This window comes from Typopeltis vanoorti, chromosome 19 (genome assembly GCF_054136105.1).
Source record: "Typopeltis vanoorti isolate ZY-2024b chromosome 19, IOZ_Tvanoo_1.0, whole genome shotgun sequence".
In the NCBI taxonomy this organism is placed as follows: Eukaryota; Metazoa; Arthropoda; class Arachnida; order Uropygi; family Thelyphonidae; genus Typopeltis; species Typopeltis vanoorti.
In genome coordinates, this window is record NC_143567.1 from 39,014,722 (window position 1) to 39,041,269 (window position 26,548).

Below are 26,548 nucleotides of genomic sequence, written 5' to 3' on the forward strand. Positions count from 1 at the left end.
CATACCTGCAGTAGGAGTCTAACCTGCGACCAACCAGGCCGGCACTGTACCTGTATCACAAGAGTGTTAAGCCTGTGTACTGACAGCCATTGACATGTTTTCTTACTTTTGTTCTATTGCACTGTTGACTCTCATAAATCCACCTAGTATTCACCTAAAATCACAAAACCCTTTCTGGTCCATGATCAAACTCTCTTCAGCTGCCTTACCATCAACACCTGGCATGTGGAGAGAACACTGGTCCAATAAATGGTTTCTGGTTGAAGATCCCTGTGCTCCACAGCCTGGTTTTGGCCTTCCTAGGAAGATTAGGTCATATCAGTGAACAGGATCAGAACTAACCAGGGCAGATGTGGCTACCTACTACACAAATGGAAACTGTCAGACCACCCTTATTGTGACTGTTCCCCCCATAGCCCAGACAATCACTCATATTGTGAATGACTGCCCAAGGCACCAATTTCATGGTAACCTCCAAGGCATCCACGAGGTGATGGATGAGGCTTGGATTGGCTTTCTAAACTAAACACTGACCTATAGCTGCATTGTATTATTTTTCACATGACAGTGCAGTGTTGAATCCCAGTGGTGATGATGGTGGTGGTGGTGTGGAATATAGGAGAATGAAAAGAAAGAATATAGGAAGAAGAGCATAGGGAAAAAATATAATGGCTAGAACCATCATTGGGAGATCCTCTCCACCACAAACATGTGCCTCACATAAAGGGACTAACTCTAGCATCAAACCAGCTAAGTCATGAATTTACCTATTGCATCATTGAAATGTGTTGTATTTTAAGGTAATTTTGTACATGCATCCCTGCTTATTCAATGTCACAAAGTACCATGGAAGATTTGCAGAAAAACTTTTGTTTGTTTATGCTTGAAAACAATTCAATTTTTGGTAATATACTTGAAAGCCAATGAAAAAACTTCCTCAGTATAAGTTTAACTTAGTTACAAATCATTGTTTCTCCCTTCAAAAATAGTTTTTAGAGAATTTGTACACTAAGTTCAGCATGCTGGGGTGCTTAAGGGTCAAAGCTATATAACTGAGAGGAGATCTCCACATAGCCTTCAAAGGAATGCGGAGAACCGACCAGGGCTTCTGCCCTAATGTCCAAATCCCCACCTTCTCGTGGTGAACCCCGTTAGGTATCTACTTGAATACTGAATGGACGAGGAGGCTGGCAATTTGGGATTTAGCCAACCTAATTCTTATTGGCTTAAACAAAAATTTCAAATGATGGTACAACATGACAGAATTTCATGCTGGCTGGGGCATCACCCAGTTAAACAAAGGGCCTCTGCTGTTTTCGCCAGGGAACAGGCAAACAGCAAAAAGTCAACTACTAAAACCCAACCCAACTAAACATCACCAGACTTCAAGATTGGTACTATCAACATAAGAAGCCTGAATGGCAAAGAAATGGAGCTAGCTGAGGAATTAGATAAGTACCAAATCGACATAATAGGGGTGACTGAAACAAAAAAGACAAAAACTGGCGAGATTTTTCTGAGCAATGAATACCAAATGATATATTCAGGCAATGACAATCAAGGAAAAGAAGGAGTGGTCATAGTATTCAACACTAAATACGAGGCTAATCTTCTTGAATGGCAAGCAGTCTCAAGTAGAGTGATGTGGGCAAATATGAGAATAGGGACAATGAGACTTATTTGTGCCTATTGTCCCACAGAAGGTTCTACAAAGGTAGAAGTGGAGGAATTTTTTGAGGCTTTAGAGAAAGTAACTGACAATGAAAAAGGAAAAGTTGGTCCTTGTTGGGGATCTAAATAGAGTAGGAAATGATTGTCAGACATACAAAAATATTTTGGGAAAATTTGGAGAAAAGAGCAAAGCTAATAATAATGGCAAATACCTGCTGGATTTCTGCTCAGGACATGGACTGGTTATTACTAAATCCATGTTCCAACATAAAAATGTGCACAAATTCACATGGAGAGAAGCAGTAAGGAATAAGAAAAGTCTCATTGATTATGTTATTGTTGACAGTGATGTTTTCCCACTGGCGCAGGACACCAGAATGTACAGAGGATTTGAAATTGGAAGTGATCAGCATTTGGTCTTGAGCAGGATAAAATTGAATTTCATATTGAAAAGAATAACATGTAAGAAAGTTTTAAAGAGAATAAAAGTTGAGCAGTTCTCAGATGTGAACTGTAGACTAAAATACACAAATATTATTTTATTCAAGAAAAAATGAAACAGTTTGAGAACAGGAACAAAACCTTGGATATTCAGTAGCAAGCCCTGAAGAAAACACTGATTGATTCAGCCAGCGAAGCATGTGGTGAGGTTGTCTGCAAGGACAGAAAAATCAGAACTGTATGGTGGACACAGGAAGTTAAAGAGGCAGTGAAGGAAAAGAAGAAAGCATACCAAAAGCTCCTGGCAAATAAGTCAGCTTGTGCTCTTAGAGAATACAGAGACAAATGTAAGAAAGCTAAACACTGTGTCAAACTAGCTAAACAAAAGTCATGGGAGGACTTTGGCAAGAACATAGAAAATAAATATCAAGAAGGTGGCAAAATATTCTGGAGGTTGTTGAAGAAGCTTAGGAATGGGGAAAAGAGTGCTGTAAAAGGAGTTAGAGATAATAAAGGTGACATGAAAACAGGAGAAAAAGATATCCTTAAAGTATGGAGTAATTCCTTCAAAAAATTGCTAAATGAAACAAGCAGTGATGACAGCACAGTGGTAAAAAAACACTGACCACACATGCAGTCAGGAATACATATCCACACTTGAAGTAGAAAAAGCCATCAAAAGCCTGAAATGTGGAAAGGCAACAGGAGTAGATGATATTTGACCAGAAATGCTCAAGATGGAGGTATAAAAGTCTTACAGTGACTGCACTGCATAGTTTGGAAGGCTTGGATATATGGAAGAATTCCAGATGTCTGGAGTAAAGCTCTCATAGTATCCATATATAAAAAGGGAAATAAAACTGAATGTAAGAATTACAGAGGTATTTCATTACTGAGTGTTCCTGGTAAAATATACTGTATGCAAGTACTTGAGAAATGGTTGAGAAGGATTGTGGAAGAGAAGCTTGGTGAAGAACAAGCTGGATTCAGGCCAAATAGAGGCTGTAAGAATCAGATTTTCACTCTACGACAGATAGTTGAGAAATCATGGGAATATAACAAAGATCTGTATTTAAGTTTTGTCGATCTGGAAAAGGGATATGACAAGGTGCCAAGAGAGAAGCTATTAAAAATGCTACAGTTATATAGTGTTAATGGGGCATTATATCAAGCAATACTTAGTCTTTATTTGAGTTATAAGTCAGCAGTTAGAATTGAAGGAAGTACAGGAAGATGGTTTAATGTTAAATCTGGTGTGAGACAAGGATGTACATTATCCCTTCTGTTATTCATTATATATATATATAGATCACATTATGAAGGAAACTGATATCAAAATTGAAGATGTTAATCTTTGCTTTATGCAGATAATGTTATACTTCTAAATAAATCTGCTACAAGTCTGCAAGATTCTCTGACTAAATTGAATAACTCTTGTAATAGATATGGTATGAAGGTCAGCAATAAAAAGACAAAGACAATGAAAATAGGTAGAATCATTGAAAATATCAACTGTGTTGTGAGTGGAGAACCTGTGGAACAAGTAAAACATTTCGGCTACTTAGGCACGATTTTTACTGAAGATGGCAAATTAAATATGGAAATAGACAACAGAATCAACAAAGCTGGTATGGCGGGAAGTCAAATGAATAAATTCATATGGAATAAGAGAGAAATTAGTCGGAACACTAAATTAGCTGTATACAAGACAGTGTTGAAACCAGTTTTAACTTATGGATCTGAGAGCTGGGTTAGAAGTAAAACACTTGACCAATAACTAGAGATTGCAGATATGAGAGTCCTGAGAAAGATTAAAGGCGTGAACAAATGGCATCAATGGCAATATCATATTAAAAATGAGAATATTAGGAAAGAACTTGACATTATCAGCATCTAGGAATGCGTTAGGTCACTTAAACAGAATGGGCGAGGAAAGATTCACAAAACAAGTATTCTCTGCCAAGTTGGCAGAAAAATGACTCAGAGGAAGACCAAGATATAGGTGGATTGATACGGTACAAAGTGCCTTAGACGATAGAAATACAAGATCTGGTAATGTAGTCTTGACAAGTAACAGACTGATTTGGAGGAAAATTGTAGATAGGAAGATAGTAATGATGTAAATGTTTCATGTAGTACTATCATATCCTGTACACCCCTTGAGGGTACATGGCAGGGATTTGATGATGATGATAGTATCAGTGATTTTTATTTTCAATGGTAACAAATCTTTCAGTAACATCACTCTTTCATTTGAAAGAACTGAGTTCATCTCAGGTTGTTGTCGAGTCCGTTAAAAGCTTCTAGATATCACTGTAAGCCTGTAGAACTGCTTTGGCAATCTGTTGAACTTTGATGGAGTAGAACTTTTCTATAAGGTTATTGTCAATTTTCTGTAGAGCAGCAGCAATTGCTGAACAAGAATAGATATGGGCACATGTTAGTTTGGCTCCTGGACAGTTCTTGCATATTACATAGCATCTAGTACCATCCGGCTGAATTTTCATGCCTTTAAAATGTTTCTTCCGTAGTCTAGTGATGACTGTGGTTATTTCTCTATTTTTATTAATTTCGCTGATTTTATGCTTCTTCTTGATAGTTTGTTAAAACAAACTTACTTTTGCAACAGCATCAGTTATTGGTAGTGGGGTGTAATTTTTGAGGAGAGTATCTTGCTTCTTTGGCTAGTCTGTCTGCTTTCTCATTGCCTTCAATAATTACATGGGCAGGTATCTATTGCATGTACAGTTTTTATTTTTCAAATTTAAAGTTGTTAGATGTTCATGAATTCCTATGTGCATTTTATTTTTCCATTTCTTAATTCTTCAAGTGCAGATTTTGAGTCACTGAAGATGTTTATTCCTCCTGTAATGTTTATTATCAGATTAGAGAGACTTTAGAGGTGCTTGTATGGCTGTTAATTCACAAGTGAAGTTTAAAGCTATTTTGCCAGCTGTGGATATGATTTGAGACTTTTCAAATCATGCACCATGTATTAACATAGCAGACTACAGATAACATTAAATGATCCATCATTACTAAAATTAGGTTTACAAGAAGCCAACCTCAATCATCATTTTGTGTATGCTATGTGGATGATGTTTTTGTCATCATCCACATAGCACAGCATGGCCTCACCCTGATGTTCTACCCATTATTCTAAGAAAAATCAACAACCTATACCTGTTCCTTGACATTAGCATTTCACCATGAATGTAGAGAAGAACAGAGAATTAGCCTTCATGAATATCCTGTTCTCCTTCAGTTGTACTGACTACATCTGTATATAACAAATTCACCTTCTTCACTGGCTGTTATTATACAGCAAGATTTGGCACATCATCCATCTCAAAAAAAAAAAAAAAAAAAAAAAAAAAAAAAAAAAAATATATATATATATATATATATATATATATATATATATAACATTACAAATAATAAAGTAACATAACAGTTCTAGAAATAAATCACTTTAATAAAAACTTAGTATTTTCCCAATTACTGAAGGTTTTTCTCAGAAACAACATCTAATACAAGTTACAAATGTCTGTATGCTCTGAGGAAGTCTTACAAGACTTTACAGAATCCCAGGATTCTGAAGAACAATTTAAGAAACACTGCTGTTATGGAGAATACTAATTCTTTATGTTGCTGGAATCTCTAACCCAATTTCAAGATCCTCCAGAAATATATCTTAGTACCCATGTTTTTTCCTTAACAAACTCTCTTCTTTTGTTACCTTCCAAGGATAAATGGTCAACTCTATTCCTCCCAGGTGTTTACCAAGTTCTTTGTGAATACCATCTCTTTGGACAAAGAGAAAACTGGAACACCAATCTTATATCATCAATAATAAGCTTGAGAAGTTTGGTCTAGTACAGCATCGAGTTTACCTAAAATTTGAGAGGATTTTCTCCTTATTAGTTATAAGTAGGTCTCCCACTTATGTTTACAAAATCCACTGTTGTTATTCTAAATTACTGAATCATATGTTCACTGACAGTGATCCGTTTCATTTAGATTGAAGTATTCAATGGTGTTATTAAACAGAAAAATTTTCCTTTATTTCATTCATTTTTAACTTTGACATATTTCTTATCCTTTCCTTTTCATGTTAGGCTGAATGGCCTGTCATGGCCAAGTCACTACTTCTTAGGAACTTGATAATGGTTATGATAGGGTGGTTAATCCTATCTGCTATGGCTGTAAATTGCATGTGTTTTTCTGGCTGGCTGGTTTGCAGGATAAAAAACTGAGCTTTAGGTAAGAAAAACTCTGCCAAAGGTTCTTTGTATTCTAAATGGGATTCGAACCCAGGTTTTTCCAACCAAAGGGCTTCATCTACCAAACGAGCTATGGAGGCTCTATCTTTGCATTTTGATTTTTATATTCTTATTCCTACACAGCAGCTTTAAGTTCAGCTGTCACCAAGTAGTGATCAGATGCTACATCAGTACCTTGCCTTGCTTTAATCAAAACACCTTGATTTTCAAACACAAATCAATTTGGCTTGTTTTAACTGCAAGAGCTACACAGGTGAGGGTCTGTGTGGCCCAATGGGAGTGGCATTTGCACTCCATGGCGCTTGACTGCATGAAGGAAGACTTCGGTTCAAATCTAGTCACAGACTACAGGAATATTTTCTAAGCCTTTTTTTTCAACCGGTTCCTGAGTTAGTTGAACTCTGGCATGGGCAAGTGGGTTTTTCATCCCGTAAACTCAAGAAAATCGACCATTGAACCCACACTATTTTCAGACATTAAAAATATTGCGTTAGGGATCGCGAGATGGTGGCACTTGTTAGCTGTCTCTTCACTGCATGCCGATTAAATTCGTGATAGTCTTAGTCCAGCTATCTCTTACCAGTGGAGATTGAACTGCCACTCAGTCTCCAAAAGTTAGATAGGGTTAAAACGGTCTCACCTACTCCCAATACGGGAATAAAAGGTGTTAGCTGAATTAAAAAAAAAAAATTTTTTTTATATCTAGCTCATTTTGACAGCATGCTTCATTATCTATTGCTCTTGCATCTTCATTATTCCTTTCATCAAATTTGGCATTCAATATCAGCCATAAGCATAATCAAGTCATGCTTGGGTATTTGTTCTATACATATCTAATTTTTTTAATAAAAAAATCTCATTTTCTTCAAGGCCTTTATCATTTGTTGGTCCATAAATCTGTATGATGGGTAATTTAATACATCTTGAATACAATCTAGCCATTATTATTCAGTTACTTATAGGCTTCCAAATGCATCAAACATTCAATTGTCTCTTCACTGTATACAAGTGCCACTTCTTTTTCATGCTCTTTCATCATATCCTGAATACAGTATTTCATGTATTTTCACTTCCTAATATTGTTTTATATAAATAAATCATTCTATTAATAATGTTTTCCAAATCAATCTGGTAACAATTCCATAGTGCAGTTATATCCCCCCCCCCCCTTTCTCTGATCCACAAGACTCTGTAAATTGCATTTCTTCAATTTTTCTTCATTCATGCCAACATTCCGGAGACTGGAAACTGCCTTAGCCCATTGTTTCTGAATCCTTTCAAATATATCCTCAACCCACTTAAAATGAATTAAACCAAATCCATAATAATCTGTATGTAACCTGATAATGGACTTCTGCTTCACTGCCATAATTAATTACGGTGTCCTCACAAATTGAGCAATGTGTCCTCTAAATTTCAGGTCATTGTTCCCAAATCCCTTATCTCCTCCACCACCTGTATATGCTACGTCCCATCTTGAAATAATATGACATTCTCATTTGCAATATCCTCTGAAGAGAAGATCAAATCCAAGACTAAATTCTCACATACCCTCTTTAACATACAGCCTAAGACAGCTGACTCTCGAATACCCAAAAAATTCTCTCCTTTTTACCCAACTCTTCATTCCAATTTATATTACCATAATTAAAATCTCCTGTAATTGTCACCTTTACTTATTTGTGGGACTAATTTTTCTATACATTTCCTTGTCACCATCTTCCAGATTCCCAGGTCTATATAACAACCAACTAAATATTCTGTTCCTTTTCACCTTACGCCGTACTTCTTCAAAACCAGTACCACTATTTTTCCCTTGCACAGGCATAATGCCTCTATCATCAAAGCACTCCCCCTCTCTTCTTGCCCTTCCTATTCTCATGAAAAACATACACTACCATCTTTATCCAACCATATCTCACTTTTTCCCACAATTTTCAGGTAGGATAAACTATCAATGCAACAGTTTCATTCCCCTTATTTCTGACATTTATAAACAAACATAGTTAATTTCTAGATCTAGAACCATCTTACCCATGACACCTCTCAGATGTGACTTCATGTTTTCCCCTAAAGAGACTGCTTGGAACCACAGTGTGAGATGAGTTGAGTGAAGAAGAAATTTATGCTGCCTGGGTGCTAGTTAAGAACAACAGTTTAGTCTTTGAACATATTTAGACTACTAGAATGTGAAAAAGAACATTAAAGGATGACTGTAAAAGATTATAAAAATGAATATAAAGCAAACTTAAATAATACTTACTCGTATATGCGGAACAACTGGTAAAGTCCAGTTAGAGCTACAAATATATTTACACTGAACAGGTTCCAGTTCTTTGGGATAATAACCATCGAATATCGTGACCAGATAATACCTATAGATGAGTAGGGATATATTTTAGTGAGTAAAAGATGAAAAATATGCCTCTGCTAAGATGAATTCTTAAAAACACTTTTCAGATTTATAGAAAGCCTTAAGTGTTGGCAATTCCTTGCAAACACCTAAGCTTTTCTATCCAATAATGACACACAATATCACACAAGAATAAAATATAAAAATTTATTTGTAAATCAATACCATATGTTAACATATAGCAATGACTCACAGCACTGTGCAAGATCGAGATAAACTGCTGATTTGTACTGAATTTCAAACCAGAATCCCCAGAGCACAAAAAAACATCAAATCAAAAAACATTGCAATCAAGGCAATACTACATATCCCTCCAAGGTAGTCCAAATAAAATATCTTTGCACCACTTTTAAATGCACATCAAACTAGCACTCCTTATACTTGATACAAGGAAAATGGTAACCAAGGCTTCTTTCCTTAGTGAGTTTCATCATCATCATCAGTTGCATCAGTCTTGGGACTGGTAGCTCAGCAGCAATTTCCTCCATTCCGCTCTGGCATTGGGTTTCTTCTTAACCTCCTGGTAACTCCTCAAACCCGTGCTGTCTTTGACTTGGTCAAGAAAGCTTTTCCTTGGTCTGCCTCTTCTTCTTTTCCCCTCTATTTTGCCTTCAGTTATTCTTTTCACAAGTCCATCATGTCGAAGTATATGTCACCACCTATCCCTTCTAATTTTGATCGATTTAATTAGAGTTCTTGTTTCGTTTATCTCTCTCAGGACTTGTTGGTTTGATTTTTTTTCTGTTCATTTTATTTTGTTCATGCGACGCCAGCACCACATTTCAAAAGCCTCCAATCTTCTTACATCTTCTCTGTCTAGAATCCGGGTTTAACATCCATACAGTGCAATGCTACATATCAACGTCTTTATTAATTTTTTTTTTTCAATTGTAGGTTGAGGTTTCCTGTTAAAATGCTTTTCATCTTAGAGAATTAGGCTTTTGCGTTGTTTATTCTTGATCTTATGTCTTCTCTTGTTCTGCCAACTTCTGTTATCAGGCTTCCTAAATATTTAAAGCTTTTCACTTGTTTTATTTGTTCCCTGCTGATGTCTATATGCTCTGTATTGATAGGGATTTTGCCTGTAACAATGATTTTAGTCTTATCTGTGTTGATTTTCATTTTATATTTTTCAAGGTTATTATTTAGTAATTCTAGCATTGTTTTTAACGTTCTTCTGTTTTCTGCTACAAGGGCTATGTCATCAGCAAATCTTATACACACGACTTGCTCACCATTTATCTTTATGCCACTATTTATTTTATTTTTAGTTTCCTGAATGGCCTTTTCAATATATAAATTAAATAAAAGTGGTGAAAGTATACATCCTTGTCTTACTTCTGATATTATTTTCTCCTTATCATTGATTTTAATCCATCCATTTTGATTTTTGTAAATTTGATAAATTATTTTCCTATCCCTCAAATCTATGCTGATATTAGTTAGACAATTTAGGAGTATTTGCTGGTTTACTTTATCAAATGCTTTCTCTAAGTCAAGGAAGCAAATGTAAGTATTTTGACTAAGGTCTAATATTCTCTCTATTATTGTTCTTAAACAGAGTATTGCCTCTCTTGTTCCTTTATTCTTTCTGAATCCAAATTGGTCTTCATCCAATAGACAATCTATTTTTGAATAAATTCTATTTTGAATTAGCAGAATTTTGCTAACATGTGGGATTAAACAAATGCAGCCAATTGTTCTAAATTGGCTGCATTTGTTTGCATTATTCTTTTTTGGTATTGGTATTATGGTTGATTTCATAAACTCTTTTGGTATTTCTCCTCTATCATAGATTTGGGCTATTAATTGATAGAGTAAGTTTTGTCTCATCACCTAGATTTTGTAGCAGTTCTATAGGAATATTATCTACACCTGGACTTTTTCCCTTACTCATTTCGGACAGTGCTTTATCAAATTCTTCATGCATCATTGGGGGTCCTAGATTATCTTCATTTTGATTTTCTATGCTGATATCAACACCAAGTTCATCGCCATTATAGAGATTTTCAAGATACTTCTTCCATTCCATTAATATATCCTCAGATTCTATTAGTAATTTTCCATTTTCATCTTTGATGGCATTGTTTTTGCTGTTCTTATTAAATTTGAAAGTCAGTTTGTTAATTTCTTTATAGGTTTTCTTTATGTTTTCTTTTTTAAATAATTCATTTATGTTATTACACTGTTCTTCCAGGTATTCTTTTTTGGCTTGTCTACATTTTCTTATAATTTGATTTTTAAAACATTTGTATTTGGCCACATCTTCTTCTTTAACAGCATTTTTATATTTTCTTCTTTCATCCATAAGGCCAAGTATTTCATCTGTTATCCAAAGTTTTCTTTTTTCTTTTTCTGCATTTTTCAATAATTGATTTGATGAATTTGTAATTAACTCTTTAATCATATTCCAATGGTTTTCAATATTATTCTGACTATGTTTACTGGAATGTTATGATCAGTTGCCTCTTGGTATCCTCTCTTTAATTTTTCAAGGTTCCATCTTATTGGGTTGTATCTTTGGATTTGTTTCCTATGTTTCAGTTCAAATCTTTCAGTTCATATACAAATCTACAGTGGGGTAAAAAAAGAAGAAAGAGCAAAAGCAGGTATAATGATTATGGTACATAAATCCCTAAAGAACAATATTGTATATTACAACTATTTGAATGAAAGACTAATAGAAATTAGACTCAAGACATTAAGAGGCCACATAACAATAATTGGTGCATATGCACCAGAAGAGGGAAAAGAAGAAGACAGTAATATATTTTATAAAGAATTACAGAATGCCATAGATAAAACAAACAAAATTGACTATTTACTGCTAGCAGGAGATTTAAATGCCAGAATAGGAAACAAAAAATACAAAACAAACATAGGTAAATTTGGCGAAGATACATGTAATCAAAATGGTCGCAGATTGCACGATTTTGTCATTTATAATAATATGAGAATAATGAATTCAATGTCTAAACACAAGGAAATACATAAATATACTTGGTCAGCCAGAGGATACAAATCAGTAATTGACTACGTTATCACAAATTTTAAATTAGCGGAGTTAATTTTAGATGTAAGAGCATATCGAGGCTTTGAATTAAACTCTGATCATTATATGGTATCAGCAAAAATTCGTTTTAAACCAAAGTGGCTAAAAACACATAGAAATGAAAATTCTTACCAGCCAAGCTACAAAATTTCTTCATTACAGGATCCTCAAGTTAGACTACAATATCAAAAATGCACAAACTTAAAAACAGAAACCACACATGAATCAAGTGACATAGAAGATGAATGGGAAAATTTGAAACAAATTCTCACAAAAGCAGCAACAGAAACCTTAGGAATAAAGGAATAAAGCACAAATAGATTAGAAAAAGAGGACTACAAGACTGGAACAAAGAAATAGAAAATATAATAAAAACCAAAAAGGACAGTTACCAGAAATGGCTAAATTCCAAAACAATAGAAGCAGAAATAGAGTATAAAAGAAATAGTGCAATTGCAAAACGAGAAGTAAGGAAAAAACATAGAGAAAGATGGAACAATTTCATAACAGAACTAGAAAAGGATTTATTTAAGCCACAACCCAAAACCTATAAAGTAATAAAATACATGAATAAAGAAATAAAAGAAAAGATAAAAATACAAACAATAGATTTAAAAAAATGGGTGACCTATTGCCAAAATCTCTGGACAGATGAGAACAATGAATTAAAATTTTATAAGACAAAGAATGACCTAACAGAAAATATCACAATGTTAGAACTGAAAAATATAATAAAGAAGATGAAAAATAGGAAAACGCCAGGAGAAGACAATATAAATATAGAACTATACAAAAATGCAGGTGAAAAATTTAATGCAAGACTTTTGAAATTTTTTAATATGGTTTGGATGTCCGGAAAAACCCCTAACTCTTGGAAAAAAGCACTGGTCATCCCAATCTATAAAAAAGGAAATAAAGACAATTGCAATAATTATAGGGGAATTAGCCTGCTGAATACAGGATATAAAATATATGCAGGAATATTAAAAGAGAAACTAAGCAGCATTGTAGAAAACAAATTACTAGAAGAACAAAATGGCTTCCGAAAAGGCCGATCCTGCATAGATCCAATTTTTACTTTAAAATTATTAATAGAAAAGAGAAGAGAATTTCAAAAAGAAACACGTGGCGTTTATTGATTATGAAAAAGCATTTGACAAAATTAGTCGACAAAAATTGTTTAAAATATTAACCAATTTAAACATACCAAACCAACTTTTACAATCTATTCAAGAAATATATACAGGAAATAAAATAGCAGTTAAATTAGAACATACCTCAGAATGGAAAGATATATCAAGAGGAGTACGACAAGGATGTACCCTCTCACCTCTGCTTTTCAATATATATATAAATGAAATATTAACAATCTGGAAACAGCATAACCCATTTGGTATACAAATGACCCCGCAAATGAAGATAGATACACTACTATTTGCAGATGATCAAATAGTATTAGCTACATCAGAAGATGACTTATAAAGATCATTAAAATCATTAAATGATATCTCAAAGCAATATAATATGACAATATCCAAAGAAAAAACAAAAATAATGGCATTCAAAGGAGAAAACCCAATAAGAAGTAAAATAGTGATAGATAATAAAATACTAGAACAAGTAAACACTTTCAGATACTTGGGATGTGATCTATCATACGAAGAAGAAAAAGACAGACACTAAAATATCAAACTTTGTCAAAGTAAATGGCATAATAAATAGTATATTTAAGCCATCCCTGGTACAAAAACACACTAGAATCAGACTATATAATGTCTTGTCAAAACCAACTCTACTATACGGAAGCGAAACATGGACCATGAAAAGGAAAGATGAAAAACGAATTCAAACAGCAGAAATGAAGTTCCTCAGAAAAACAGCTGGATATACCAAGTGGGACCACAAAACAAATGAAGAAATCTTACAATCCCTAAAAATCAAACCAATTAATTACTACATAAGACCGTATAAACAAAAATGGCTAGAACATTTAAATTGAATGGACAACAGCAGACTACCAAAAATATTATACAGATACAAAATAAGTGGAAAAAGAAGAATCGGAAGACCAAGAAAGAGATGGCATGAGACCGGAACAGGCCACATGGCCTATATTCCATGATAGGAAGAAGAAGATGTTTCAGTTCTGTTTTCATTAAGACAAGGTTATGGTCATTACTAATGTCGGCACCTGGATAGCTTTTGCAATTTTTTATTTGGTTTCTGTATCTTTTCTTGACCAATATATAATCTATTTGATATCTATTTGAATCCCCAGGTGCTTTCCAGGTGTATCTTCTTCTTTTTGGAACTTGAAATAGTGTATTTGTTATAACTAACTGTTTTTGGGTACAAAATTCTATTAATTGCTTTCCTCTTTCATTCCTACATCCAAGACCAAATCTTCCTGAAACATTATCATTGCTCTCTTCTCCCACTATAGCATTCCAATCTCCCATTATTATTGTATTGTCTCTGTCTTTAAAGCTGCTCCAGATTTCTTCTATTTGTTCGTAAATTTCTTCTATTTCTTCATCGCTATGTTGTGATGTTGGCATGTAGACCATTATAATATTGAGGTTTACTGGTTCATTTTGAATGCTTATCGGCATGATTCTGTCACTATAGTTAATTATTGTAGTGATTAGCTTTCCAACTTTTTTATGAAGCATTATTGCAGCACCTGACTCACCCTTCTTTTGTCCTGAATATATTATCCGAAATTCTCCTCCAGAAATCACCCTGTCGCTCCCATCTCGTCTCACTAATGCCCAGAATGTCTATTTCAAGTCTTTCCATTTCTTTTTTCACATTTTCTATTTTACCTGGTTCTAAGAGTGTTCTTGCATTCCATGTTTTCCAATATTCAGCTTATTTCTTGTCTTCATTTTTGAATAAGTACCAGGATTTCGTTGGCTGTCGACCTGAGAAGCCCGGTTACTTCTCCTGCCAGGCATGACTCCTTCAGTGAAGGCTCCATCGCCAATCTTGATTTCACTTTTAACTTCCATTGCTGCTTTTACTTGGGAATGTAATGTGGCGGTTTCCCCTTGCCCTCCACATCTCAGTATTGTAACATGTATGCTACAGGAGGTTAATACAAGTAGCGCTGCTGCCCACTACTATAACTATTAGCGGTTAGTTGAAAGAGGAGGAAACACCCCTAGCCCTCGAGTACTCTAATAGCTTCAGGGGAGAATGGAGGACCTCCTCCTGAGGTTAGTAAGCAAGAAAAGAGACAGACAGAAAGTTTTAAGTAAAGAATCCTCATTAGGAAGAATGTTAGTATGAGGGTAGAAGCAGGAAGCGGAAGAGTTAGAGAAAAGTATGACCAAAAGTTTTGAAATAGATCATACTTAGCTCTGGGACCCCGGGTTAGCCATGCCCCATGGGGACATGAGTTTAGCGTGATGAATTTTGCATGTGTATGAGGGGTACTCAAAAATAACCAGAATCTGAACTTGGCATGTGTACATTTTCTAGTTAAGGATGATACCACTAGGCATTGTGAGTGTGCAGTTTTCTGCACCAAAAAACATTGCAATCAAACACTGGTTCATTGTTCTGGCTGCTTTTTTTTTTTTTTTTTTTTTTTTTTTTGTGCTTACAAGCAAGTTTGGCAATTTTGTGATGGCTGACCACAAGGAACAGAGTGTGCATGAAATTTTGTTTTCTTTTGGGTAAAACTGCAGCTGAAACTATTTCAAACCTTTAAGGATGATGCTTTAGGTAAAACAAGTCTATTTCAAAAATGGGAACATGTCAGTTGAAGACCAACCGCAATCCGGCTGACATTTGACAAGCAGAAATTATGAAAACATCAAAAAGGTTTGCCAGGAAATCAATTGAAGATTGTTGAAAGAACCATTGAGCAAGTTTCTGAAGAGACAAATCTGTCATGGAGTTTGTGCCAGCGAATTTTAACAGAAGATTTGCAAATGAAATGTGTCTGCTAAATTTGTGCCTTGTTTGCTCAGAGGATATAAAAAAAATAAAAAAAAAATTGCATCAATGTTTTAAAAAAAAAAAACTTTTTTTATTCCCATGGATAAAGAAAGCCATGAAAAAGCAGCAATTCACTGATGTGGGCAGAGTAAAAGAAAAGTTGCTGAAGACCATAAACAGTATACCAGAACCATTTCCAGTAGTGGACAAAACAGGACAAGTACATTGACTCACGTGGAGAGTACTTTGAAGGAGACTACAATATGGTATTATAAACTTTAATAAATGCTTTTTTTTTAAAAAAAATAATTCTGGTTATTTTTAGGTATGTTCTATGTATTCACTGCTAAGAGTGAATGGGTTATGGTATGAGAGAAAGAAAGTGAGAGTTGTAAATGTTTCATGTGTGATTACAAGAAATGTGAGTCATGTGGAAAGCTGGAGAATGAAGTGACTAATATTAATGATGTAAGGAAAGACAGCAAAATTGTTCTGGAGAATGTGGAAATAGTGAATGATAGTGCACAAAATATTTATGAGAGCATGGAAGAAGTGGACGAAAGTAATGTGGATGATGAGGTGAGAGTAACGAGTGTAGCGCACTTATGTGACATCCTTCACAGGACAAAATGAGAATTTTCCAATACATGACAAGTTGTGTAAGAGTGTAGTTAGTAAGGGTATAGGGAATTTTTTTTTCTCTTTTTTTTTTCATGGAGAGTGGCAAATGAATGGAATGGAGTGTCAGAATTAGTTGTGAGTGCACTGACAGTGAATGAGTTTAAGGAGCAGTATGATAGGTTTTTATGTGTATAAAAGTTAGTGTGGGTATCCACAATGAGTCTCCAGACTCCATGGAGATACTGCATAATATTAATAAGAAGAATTTTCCCCCCTTCCTTCCATGGTATATAATATCACAGCAAAACTATTCCCATTCTCTATATCTGGGATCTGTTTGTAAAGACAGCCCAAATAAAATATCTTTGCACCACTTTAAACAGATATCAAACTAGCAACCCTTATCCTTGAAACATCCAAAAGTGCATATAAATGTATAAGTGCCTTGTGCCTGAAACTTAATCTACTTTAGATAGATGGGAAGAATTGTTAAAACATCTGCCTTGGAAGAATATGAGAAATACCAACATTATGCCAAATCAGGAATAGCAGATATGTGTTGGACAGCCCTTTCATGGGATTAAATGGAAGAAAACTATTCCATCAAACAAATTATTACAAGCCTAAAAGACTATTTTTGGGTTCTCATCAGCAAATGAAATGTTCTAACTTCAACATTAACAAAACATTAATTCACAAAATATGTGACAAAGCCATGTTATCGCTACTTGCAGCCTAATTAAATTCAGCATCAGAAAACACCATGACATAAGAATTACCGTATTTGCTGGCGTATAAGAAGCACCGGCTTTTTTGTACACATTTTTTAGGAAAAAAACGTTATCACTGAATATTCTAATGAATTTATAGTATTTCAAATATAAAGTAATAAGTAGGTCTACTTTCAACAAATATCTAATCTAACTAGGAAAGAGTACCCGCCTTTTAATCTTCTTAACATCTCCTGTTCTGTGAGAACGAAACTGATCCCATACTAGCAGGGCAGGCTTCTTCAACTGTCTGCCAGAGCACCTAGGCCAAATGTTATCTATCCATAACTGGAATACTAGAATGCATTCCAGTAACTGGAATACATAACTAACGTAACTGGAATGCTCTCACACAGCAAGGAAGCAAGAAAGAAATTGCGTAACTCAGAACAGAGAAAATTTCCAGAAATGAAAGTAATAAAAAACTGAGTATTGGCATATAAGATGCACCCTGTTTTTCAGACCTATTTTCAAAGAAAAAAAGTGTGTCTTATATGCCGGCAAATACAGTAATTTATTACAATTGTGAATTGTTTCCAGAGTTACTGACTGTAACACAATGCATTTTATAACAAGTTTTAGTGCTCCAAGAGAGCACGCAAACACTTGTCAGCTCCAATATGCTCAGAGTTAATATCAAAAACAGGTAATGCAAATTAAAAGCTTATATAATAAAAATGGTTGATATAATGAATATTTAAACACTGTTGAATCATCATCTTCAATTTTCTGATATATACCTTCAAGGGGATATAAGGGTACCATGTCAGCTATAATATTACATTCATTATTACTAATCTCCTGTCAACAATTTTCTTAAAATTAGTCTACCACTTGTCAGTACTCAAATATTATCAGATCTTACATTACTCTCTTCTAGGGCAGTCATAACTGTAGCAATCCACTTCCATCTTATCTTGGTCTTCCTTGGGTTGTTTTTCTGCCATCTTGGGATCAAAAACATTTTGCTAACCTTTCCTCTCCCATTCTATTAAGTAACTGTGTACTACCTCGGATTAGCTTTATTTGTACATTCCTGAATGCTAAAAATTTCAAATTTCCTTTCCTGATATCTTATTTTTAATATGATTCTGCCACTGATGCCATATAATCACTGTCCTAATTTTTCTCAGAGCTCCCATATCTATTTTCCATTCTTTGATCAACTCTTATTTCTAATCTACTTCTCATATCCATAAGTTAAAATTAATTTGAACACTGTCTTGTATACAGTGTTTGATAATTAGTATTTTGATAATCTTGCTCTTATTCTGCTAACTTAGTGGTTTGATAATTTTGCTCTTATTTCATATAAATTTATTTGACTCTCTACCATACCAGCTTTGCTTAATCTGTTTATTTCCATATTTAGTTTCTCTCTCTTATAACCATAGTGTTCTAAACAGCATTTCTCTTGACACCTTGTCATATGCATTTTCCAGATCTACAAAATTTAAATATAGATCTTTGTTATCATTATTGCATGAGCACCTCCATAGAGTCCTAAGACTCATACTATCAACCCAATATCTATCATATCTCTCCTTGAAACCATTAACAGACAAAGCACTCACAACTGACTAAGGCAACCCATTCCATTCATTCACTGCTCTCCAAGTGAAAAAAAATCTAGTTCTCATGCCCTTGCTAACCACATTCTTACCCTACTTCCAGGGATGTTCTGCTACTTTTAGCCAAATGTTGAAACATTTCCCCTATATCACTCCTATAAAATCCTTTAACTTAAATGTTTCTATCATGTCCCCCCCCCCCCAACCGTTTGCGATCCACAAACCTTCATCTATCCTCATAGGAAGCCTTCCACAGACCACTCACCTCTGAACTCTCTCCACCACTTCCTCATCCCCAAGAAACCCAGGTGAGCAGACCTGAACACAGTAATCAAGATGTGGTCATATCAAGGCTTTTGCCCATACTGTCAGCCTATTTAAATCATCCTGCAAGGCTCTCCACATTGCCTTGATAAACTATTACCATATCTAATTTTGCATCATCAGCAAACTGAATATTTCCCTTCAAGTAATTTCCTATATCATTTAGGTATAAATTAAACAGCAGCAGTCCAAGCACAGAACCCTAAAGCACACCACTAGTCACCTGCCTTATCCTGGATTCTGCTCTTACCTATACTACTTTTTTTGGTATTTGTCCCTCAGCCACCCTTTTATCCATATAACCAGTTTCATATCCATCCCAATTTCTTGCAAATTTGCATTACAGAGTTCCATGTGGTATCCTGTCAAATATCCTTGCAAAATTCAGTAGCATCACAGTGTAGTTGTTCCTTTTATCCAACTTAGTTGTTAATATATTATAAAATGTTAGTAGATTACTAAGGCATGACTGACCCTTAACAAAGTTATGCTGCCTCTCAGAGTATCATATTCTTATCCCCGCATTCCTAAATTATCTTTCTGACCAACTTTTGCAATACCTTCACAACTGCTCCTGAGATACGAATTGATCTATAATTTGCTACAACAGACTTAGATCCTCCTTTAAGCAAAGGAATTATTTTGCTCTCCTTCCACTCTTGGGACTTTGCCAGAGCTGAGACTTAAATTAAGTGGCCCAGTCAAAGGCATCACACCAGTCCCCCTGTAAAACGCTCGCCTGTAATTCTCTTAAAACGCTAGCTGATATCTCATCCAATCCCACAGCTGCATTTTCATTCAGATTCTGCAATATACTAATTACCTCATTTCTTGAACCTCTGTTTTCACATCAATCCCTGTCACCTCTATCATAACAGTATTTTCACTTGGATCATATACCCTAGCAAAATGATCACTCTAGCTCAACAATTTAGTCTGCATCCATTACCTCTCTACCATCTGCACTCATTAAAAGTTATCCTTCCATAGTCATTCTTCTTCCTACTGCCACATACAGAAAAGATTCTTTGGGATTTCCTTTTGCCTGTTCAGCTAATCTCTTTTCATAATATGTTTTGCCTTCCTTACCATGCTATCACTTTTTTTGCCTGTTCCTTGTACTGTTCACGAGTTTGCTGGACACCTTTCTCCTTATATACCCTCCACAACATCTTTTTTAGCAGTTCTTGCTTAATGATATTACTCATTCATCTAACTCCTACCCGATTTACCCTCCTGACCAGTATACAGTGCGATATTGCATCTCCTCCCCCCCCCCCCCATGCACTGTGAACATCTTTCCTTTGCAAGTCTTTATGCCATGGTACTACTTCAAGTTGCCTCCTAAGTGTATTATTAAAGACACCAAGAAATTATATACTTGATTTAATCCTTTATCCAAGTAAGCAAACAAGTTTGCACCTGAACTATTTTCAGGACTGGAGCAACTCGTATATAGAAGCTTATGACCACATCGTTTGCCTAAGTATCCCATAATCAGGGCCGTCTTAACAAGTTTGAGCGCCATGGGCTAAAAAAATTTGGTGCCTTAATCACATTCGATTGAGCAATAATTAATACATATAATTAATTAAATAACTTTCACTGCAAAAAATTTTATTTTAAAATATATAGACACTACACATTTTTATTTAATTCAACAATATTTATAATATAATAAAGGTAGTTTATTTCTATTTATAATTTCACCAAGATCTATCCTTTCTAATATATCGTATTCTATGGATAGAATAGTTAAATTATTTAATTTGAATTGTCCTAACGATGATCACAGATAATTTTTAATTCATTTCAAAGTAGAAAATGATCTTTCCCCACTACAATTGGTGCAAGCAATACTTAAATATAATCGTACAGCTGTTGTTATATTGGGGAATGTGCATTCAATTTGCAACTCAATTATTGTTTTTATAATGTGTTCAGCTTTTGATAGTATCTCATCGGTTAATAAATTTATGTGCTTAAAATGCAAACATTCTTCAACTAATCCTTTTTCGAAATCAAATGAATATTCATTATATAAATATAAAGCAGTTGTTCTCGGATCAGTGGCATCCCTGGGCTATAGCCTATTTAGTCCAATGGATAAGAGGGCCTGCCCATAATGCAAAGCACACATCCTTACTGGTATGTATAATGCTATGCATTATGGGAAGGGTCACTACCTAGACTTGTTTTGACCTTTATTGAGGTCTCATCAGCGGTAGCCAGACTCAGAGGTGATATCATGGTTGAAGTAATGCAGAAGTCATATTTTCATATACAAGTTGCCAAAAGGTGTCACACCTTATTATTAAATTATCTGGATTAGAGAAAGATGTTGGAAGTTTTTTCACTTGGTTATATTATAAATTAAAGATACCAAGAAATTATATACTTGGTTTAATCCTTTATCCAGTAAGCACACAAGTTTGTGCCTGAACTATTTTCAGGACTGGGGCAACTCATATATAGTAGCTTATGACTTCACATCACAAACTTGTTTGCTTACGCTTTGATAAAGGATTAAACCAAGTATATAATTTCTTGGTCTCTTTAATTTATAGTATAATCAAGTGAAAAAACTTCCAACAATAAAGATGGAAACCATCCAGTAAGCACACAAGTTTGTGCCTGAACTATTTTCAGGACTTGGGCAACTCGTATATAGTAGCTTATGACTTCACATCACAAACTTGTTTGCTTACGCTTTGATAAAGGATTAAACCAAGTATATAATTTCTTGGTCTCTTTAATTTATAGTATAATCAAGTGAAAAAACTTCCAACAATAAAGATGGAAACCAGTCTGGGCAGTGACCCTTCCCATAATACATAACATTATACATACTTGTAAGGATATGTACTTTGCATTATGGGATATTAAGGCACACAATGTGAAGTCATAAGCTTCTATATACGACTTGCCCCAGCCCTGAAAATAGTTCAGGCGCAAGCTTGTTTGCTTACACTTGGATAAAGGATTAAATCAAGTATATAATTTCTTGGTATCTTTAATTTATAGCATCGGATCCCAACAGGGGGTACATGCTGGTCTATTCAGGGATACACGAAAAAGAATCAGTAATGGCAGAAAAACAAGTAATTTCCACTATTTTACATTAAGATAGGCACTGAACAAAAGTGTCAGTATTTAAAAACAGCTATTTTAAAAACAAAGGGTACAATTTATAGAAATGGGTTTAAAAGGGGTACATAAGTGGAAAAAGGTTGGGAACCACTGATTTATAGTATAGCCAAGTGAAAAAAAACTTTCAACTCCTAAGTGTATTATAATCATCTGTCTTATAGTTCCACACGTACCCCTTCTTAACTGGAATTTCTACATATTTTGCTACCTCCCAAGTCAAGACTATGATCACTTTCCCCAATCGGAGGCAATGTACCTACGTTAATTATGGACAGATCTTCTGATCCTATAAATAGATCCAATGCGCTTGTAATTCTCTCTCTCAGAAGGTGTATAAATTCCATTTCTTTCCAGCCATGTAATCTTACCTCCCTTCAATCTATATCTCCAAAGTTGAAGCCCTCCATAATAATTACTCAATTTGCACTCATACTAACCTGATGATGCATGTCTTCTGCATCATCCCTGTCCTATCACAGCAACTAAGTTTATATTTTGTCCTATTGGCCTCACATCATATTGACTCAAAAGAACTGCCATCTGCCCAATTGACTCCTATTCTTGTTGGCTGGAATATTCTTGATGATCTGCTATCATCAGTAGTACCCCACTCCTGAGTTGTCTACTCTATCCTCCATGCAAATACTAAATCCCTCACATTCAATCCCCGTAATTACATCATCTGCTGTTAGCCAAGTCTCACTAATGTCTATAACTTTTGGCAAGGTTGCACAAACCAAAGTCCAAAAACTTCTTCCGCTTGTTCCTGATACTTCTGGCATTAGTATACAGAAACTGCACCATACCTTTAGACCAAAACCACCTTTACTTTCTGAATTAAACTTTAATTAGTCACATGGGGTCTATTTGATCCCGGTCGTCATTCAAGTTTGATTTCTGACAAAACCAATGACAGATTTTTGTTGTGATTTCAAGTAGCTGAGTTTCTTGCTACCCTGTGCAGAATCAGTCGTATACCGGTCATTGGTGCAACCAGTTGTGGAATAAGGAGTGATTTCTGATCCCATGCACTTAATTATGTAACAAAAAAAAAGGTGCAACTAATTAAGGGTTAACTACTCTATTCAATATTTTTGCGTGAGAGACTAGATTATGCACTTGTTCGTCACTGTCATGCTCATTTGCCTATGAGTGGCAAATGAGTGTGATTTTACCTCATAGGCCCAAAAACTTCATTCCTTTCTGCATAACCTGTATACTGATTCATCATCGCCCTTCTTCTCAGTTTGCCTCTATCATAGCATGGCAGCAGATTTACAAATTTCACCCTCTATCTTTTTTTTTAACTTCTTCTGATAACTCTTTCACATCTTCTCTTGTGCAACAATACTTCTTACCTCTGAGGTCACTGGTTCCACCACAACTTTTCCAGCCAAAACAACTGATTCGTTCACCTTCCCTTTCTGCATTTTGACAGTAATACTAATATTATTAATTTTCGCACCAGGGAAGGAGATTTTGTAACGCTTTCACAAAGTACCTCTCCCCTTATCATAGAATTGTCATAAAAAATTATCTGCTTATGCTCTTTCTCTCATTTATTCTTACAATTTTCTTTCTGGCTTCAGACCTCTTGCTTTTTTCTCTTTTCAGTTAGACTAATCTCTTGCTGTTTCTGCAGCCTTTCAATCTCGCACTTTGTCCTGTCAAGGACTACATGGAAGCGAGCTATTTCATTATTCGGGTCTTCAACTTTGTCTTGAATTTCGACCACCACAACTTTCGCATACTATCCTACCGTTACCTACCAGCTATTTTTGCTGGCCTGGTTGGCCGAGTGGTTAGCATGCACATGACATTGTGCACAAGACATTAAGGGTCATACTGTGCCATAAAAATCAAAAATAACTGCTACTTTCAATCATCTCATTTATACTTTCTTTCCAATTTCTGTGACCATCATTTAAACCTGGGACTCCACTCACTCCAATACTTTCAGTTTTACGGCTTTCATTACTAAACTTCTGCTACTTCATTCTCTCGTTTCTGACAACACTTGCATTTCTGGCTAGTAAAACATCTATGACATTCTCTCTCTCTCTCTCTCTCTCTCTCTCTCTCTCGCCCAGTGGAGGGATAGAGAGAGAGAGATCTATTTTCTCTTGGCAATGAATACATAGTCATTTCACAAACTCTCTCGTGTCAAAACCTCCAGCTCAGTGTCTTGGCTGTTCTTGTTTGCATCGGCACTATGAATAACAGTTTATCTGTCGTACATGGTATATCAAAAATAAATTCACTCAACAACACGGACATACACACGAATACCACAATCAGTAATGATCAAAATATCATTAAATCAATATTAAAACAATGACTCAGCTGCAAGCTCTCGATCACATAGTCTGTCCAGTACATGCTACCTCTTGACAACTTATATTCCCAGAAGGTCTGAAATACAGTGTGGTCATTTCCTGCACCAGTTTTAAATTTTAATAACAGAAGATATACAAATAATGGAACTATTTCATAAAAATTATTTTAAAGTTCAAGTCTTAAAGTATTATTCTTAATGCAGTTTTTAATTATCACACTTCAAGATATCCACCATCACTGCATGTTTCACACAGCCAGTGAATACACTGCAGAACTGACACACTGATATTGCTTGAATAGTGTTTGTTATTCTGACCTTGAGTTTATCCAAAGAATGAATAGACAAGTACTGTGAATGAATACTATGAATACTAGAATGAATAATATGAATGAGTACTAGAATGAATAGACAAGTAATGAATAGCCTCACAAAAAGGGCAGTAGATCAGCCAAATGTAGTAGACAAGCAATTAATCTGCCTCTACCATTTTATTTGTTTGGGAAGATATTATTTAAAAAATGTCATGTTCAACGCATAATGACAGGGTGCTCCATCTTGCTGGAACTTGTTGTCTGAAAGATTTAATTTAATGCAATTCAAGGATGAAAAATTCTTCAATATGGCAAGATAACTTCCACCATTAACTGTTGATTTTTCAAAGAAGAAAGGTCATATAATGTGAGATTATAATGCAAGAAATTGATAAAACAAAAAATACAAATACAAAAAAGAAAAATCAGATTGCCATGGATTAAATTATTCGCAAATTTTCAAGACTTGAACTTTCGTATAATTTTTAACTAAATAGTTCCATTATTTGTATATCTTTAGTTATTAAAATTTAAAACTGATGCAGGACTTTATGACCACTTTGTATTGTAATGTAAAAATCTGATCCTGACAACCTCTGTTTTGCCTTAATCCAGCTTGTTCTCCAAGATTTTCTTTCTACAATTTTTCTTAGCCTCTTCTCAAGTGTGTGTGCATAAATCTTACCTAGAATACTTCCCTTTTTACAGATGGAAACAAAAAATATGAGATTACTTAATTATGTGGTATAGCCACTTCTTATTTCAGCATTTCTACATGATTATCAGACAGACCTACTGTCTTTTCACATTTCATGTTTCTGATAGCTTTTACTACCTGAAGTACTGATACACAGTGTGCCCGTTAAGTATTTGAGACAACAATTATTATATCAAAAGAAAGAACTTAAGGGTCAAAACTGTATAACTGAGAGGAGACCTCCACATTGCCTTCAAAGGAATGCAAAGACCCAACCAGGACTTCTGACCTAATGTCCAATCCTCACCTTCTCGTGGTGCAATCTGTTAGGTATCTACTTAGATACTGAACAAACGAGGATGGGCTGCCAATTTGGGATTTAGCCGACCAAATTTTATTCTTACTGGGTTAAACCAATAAAATGACAGTATAACATGACAGAATCTCATGCCGGCTGAGGCATCGCCTGGTTAAACAATGCCCCCGTTGTTTTCACCAGGGAACCAGGGAGAACAGTGAAAAGTCCGCAAGTGGAACAAATTCTAAAACACACCCCAACCTAATATCACCAGAGTTCAAGATCAGTACTATCAACATAAGAAGCCTGAATGACAAAGAAATGGAGCTAGCTGAGGAAGTGGATAAGTACCAGATTGACATAATAGGGGTGGCTGAAACAAAAGACAAACATTAGTGAGATCTTTCTGAGCAATAAATACAAAAAGTTATATTCAGGCAATGACAATTAAGGAAAAGAAGGATTAGCCATAGTATTCAACACTAAATACAAGGCTAATCTTCTTGAATGGCAGGCAATTTCAAGTAGAGTGATGTGGGCAAATATCAGAATGAAGAACTCAACAATGAGACTTATATGTGCCTATGGTCCCAGAGAAGGTTCTACTAAGGTAGAAGAGAAGGAATTTTTTTGAGGCTTTAGAAAAAAGCAACTAACATAATG

At 35.0% G+C, this 26,548-nt stretch overlaps 1 protein-coding gene across 2 annotated transcripts in view; it reads right to left on the reverse strand.

Moving 5' to 3' along the window:
• Positions 1 to 26,548, reverse strand: part of LOC150096011 (mitochondrial pyruvate carrier 2-like) — a 105,751-nt gene that overhangs the window by 7,697 nt on the left and 71,506 nt on the right. The window contains exons 4-5 of one of the 2 annotated variants that reach the window (XR_016549914.1): positions 8,659 to 8,770; positions 8,430 to 8,534 (exon numbers count right to left, since the gene is read on the reverse strand). Coding sequence is in view for 1 of the 2 variants with exons in the window: in XM_090408892.1 (XP_090265018.1) it covers positions 8,659 to 8,770 (112 nt within the window). In the remaining variant the exon portion in view is untranslated. The remainder of the gene's footprint in view (positions 1 to 8,429; positions 8,535 to 8,658; positions 8,771 to 26,548) is intronic. The other variant, XM_090408892.1, reaches the window with a different exon arrangement.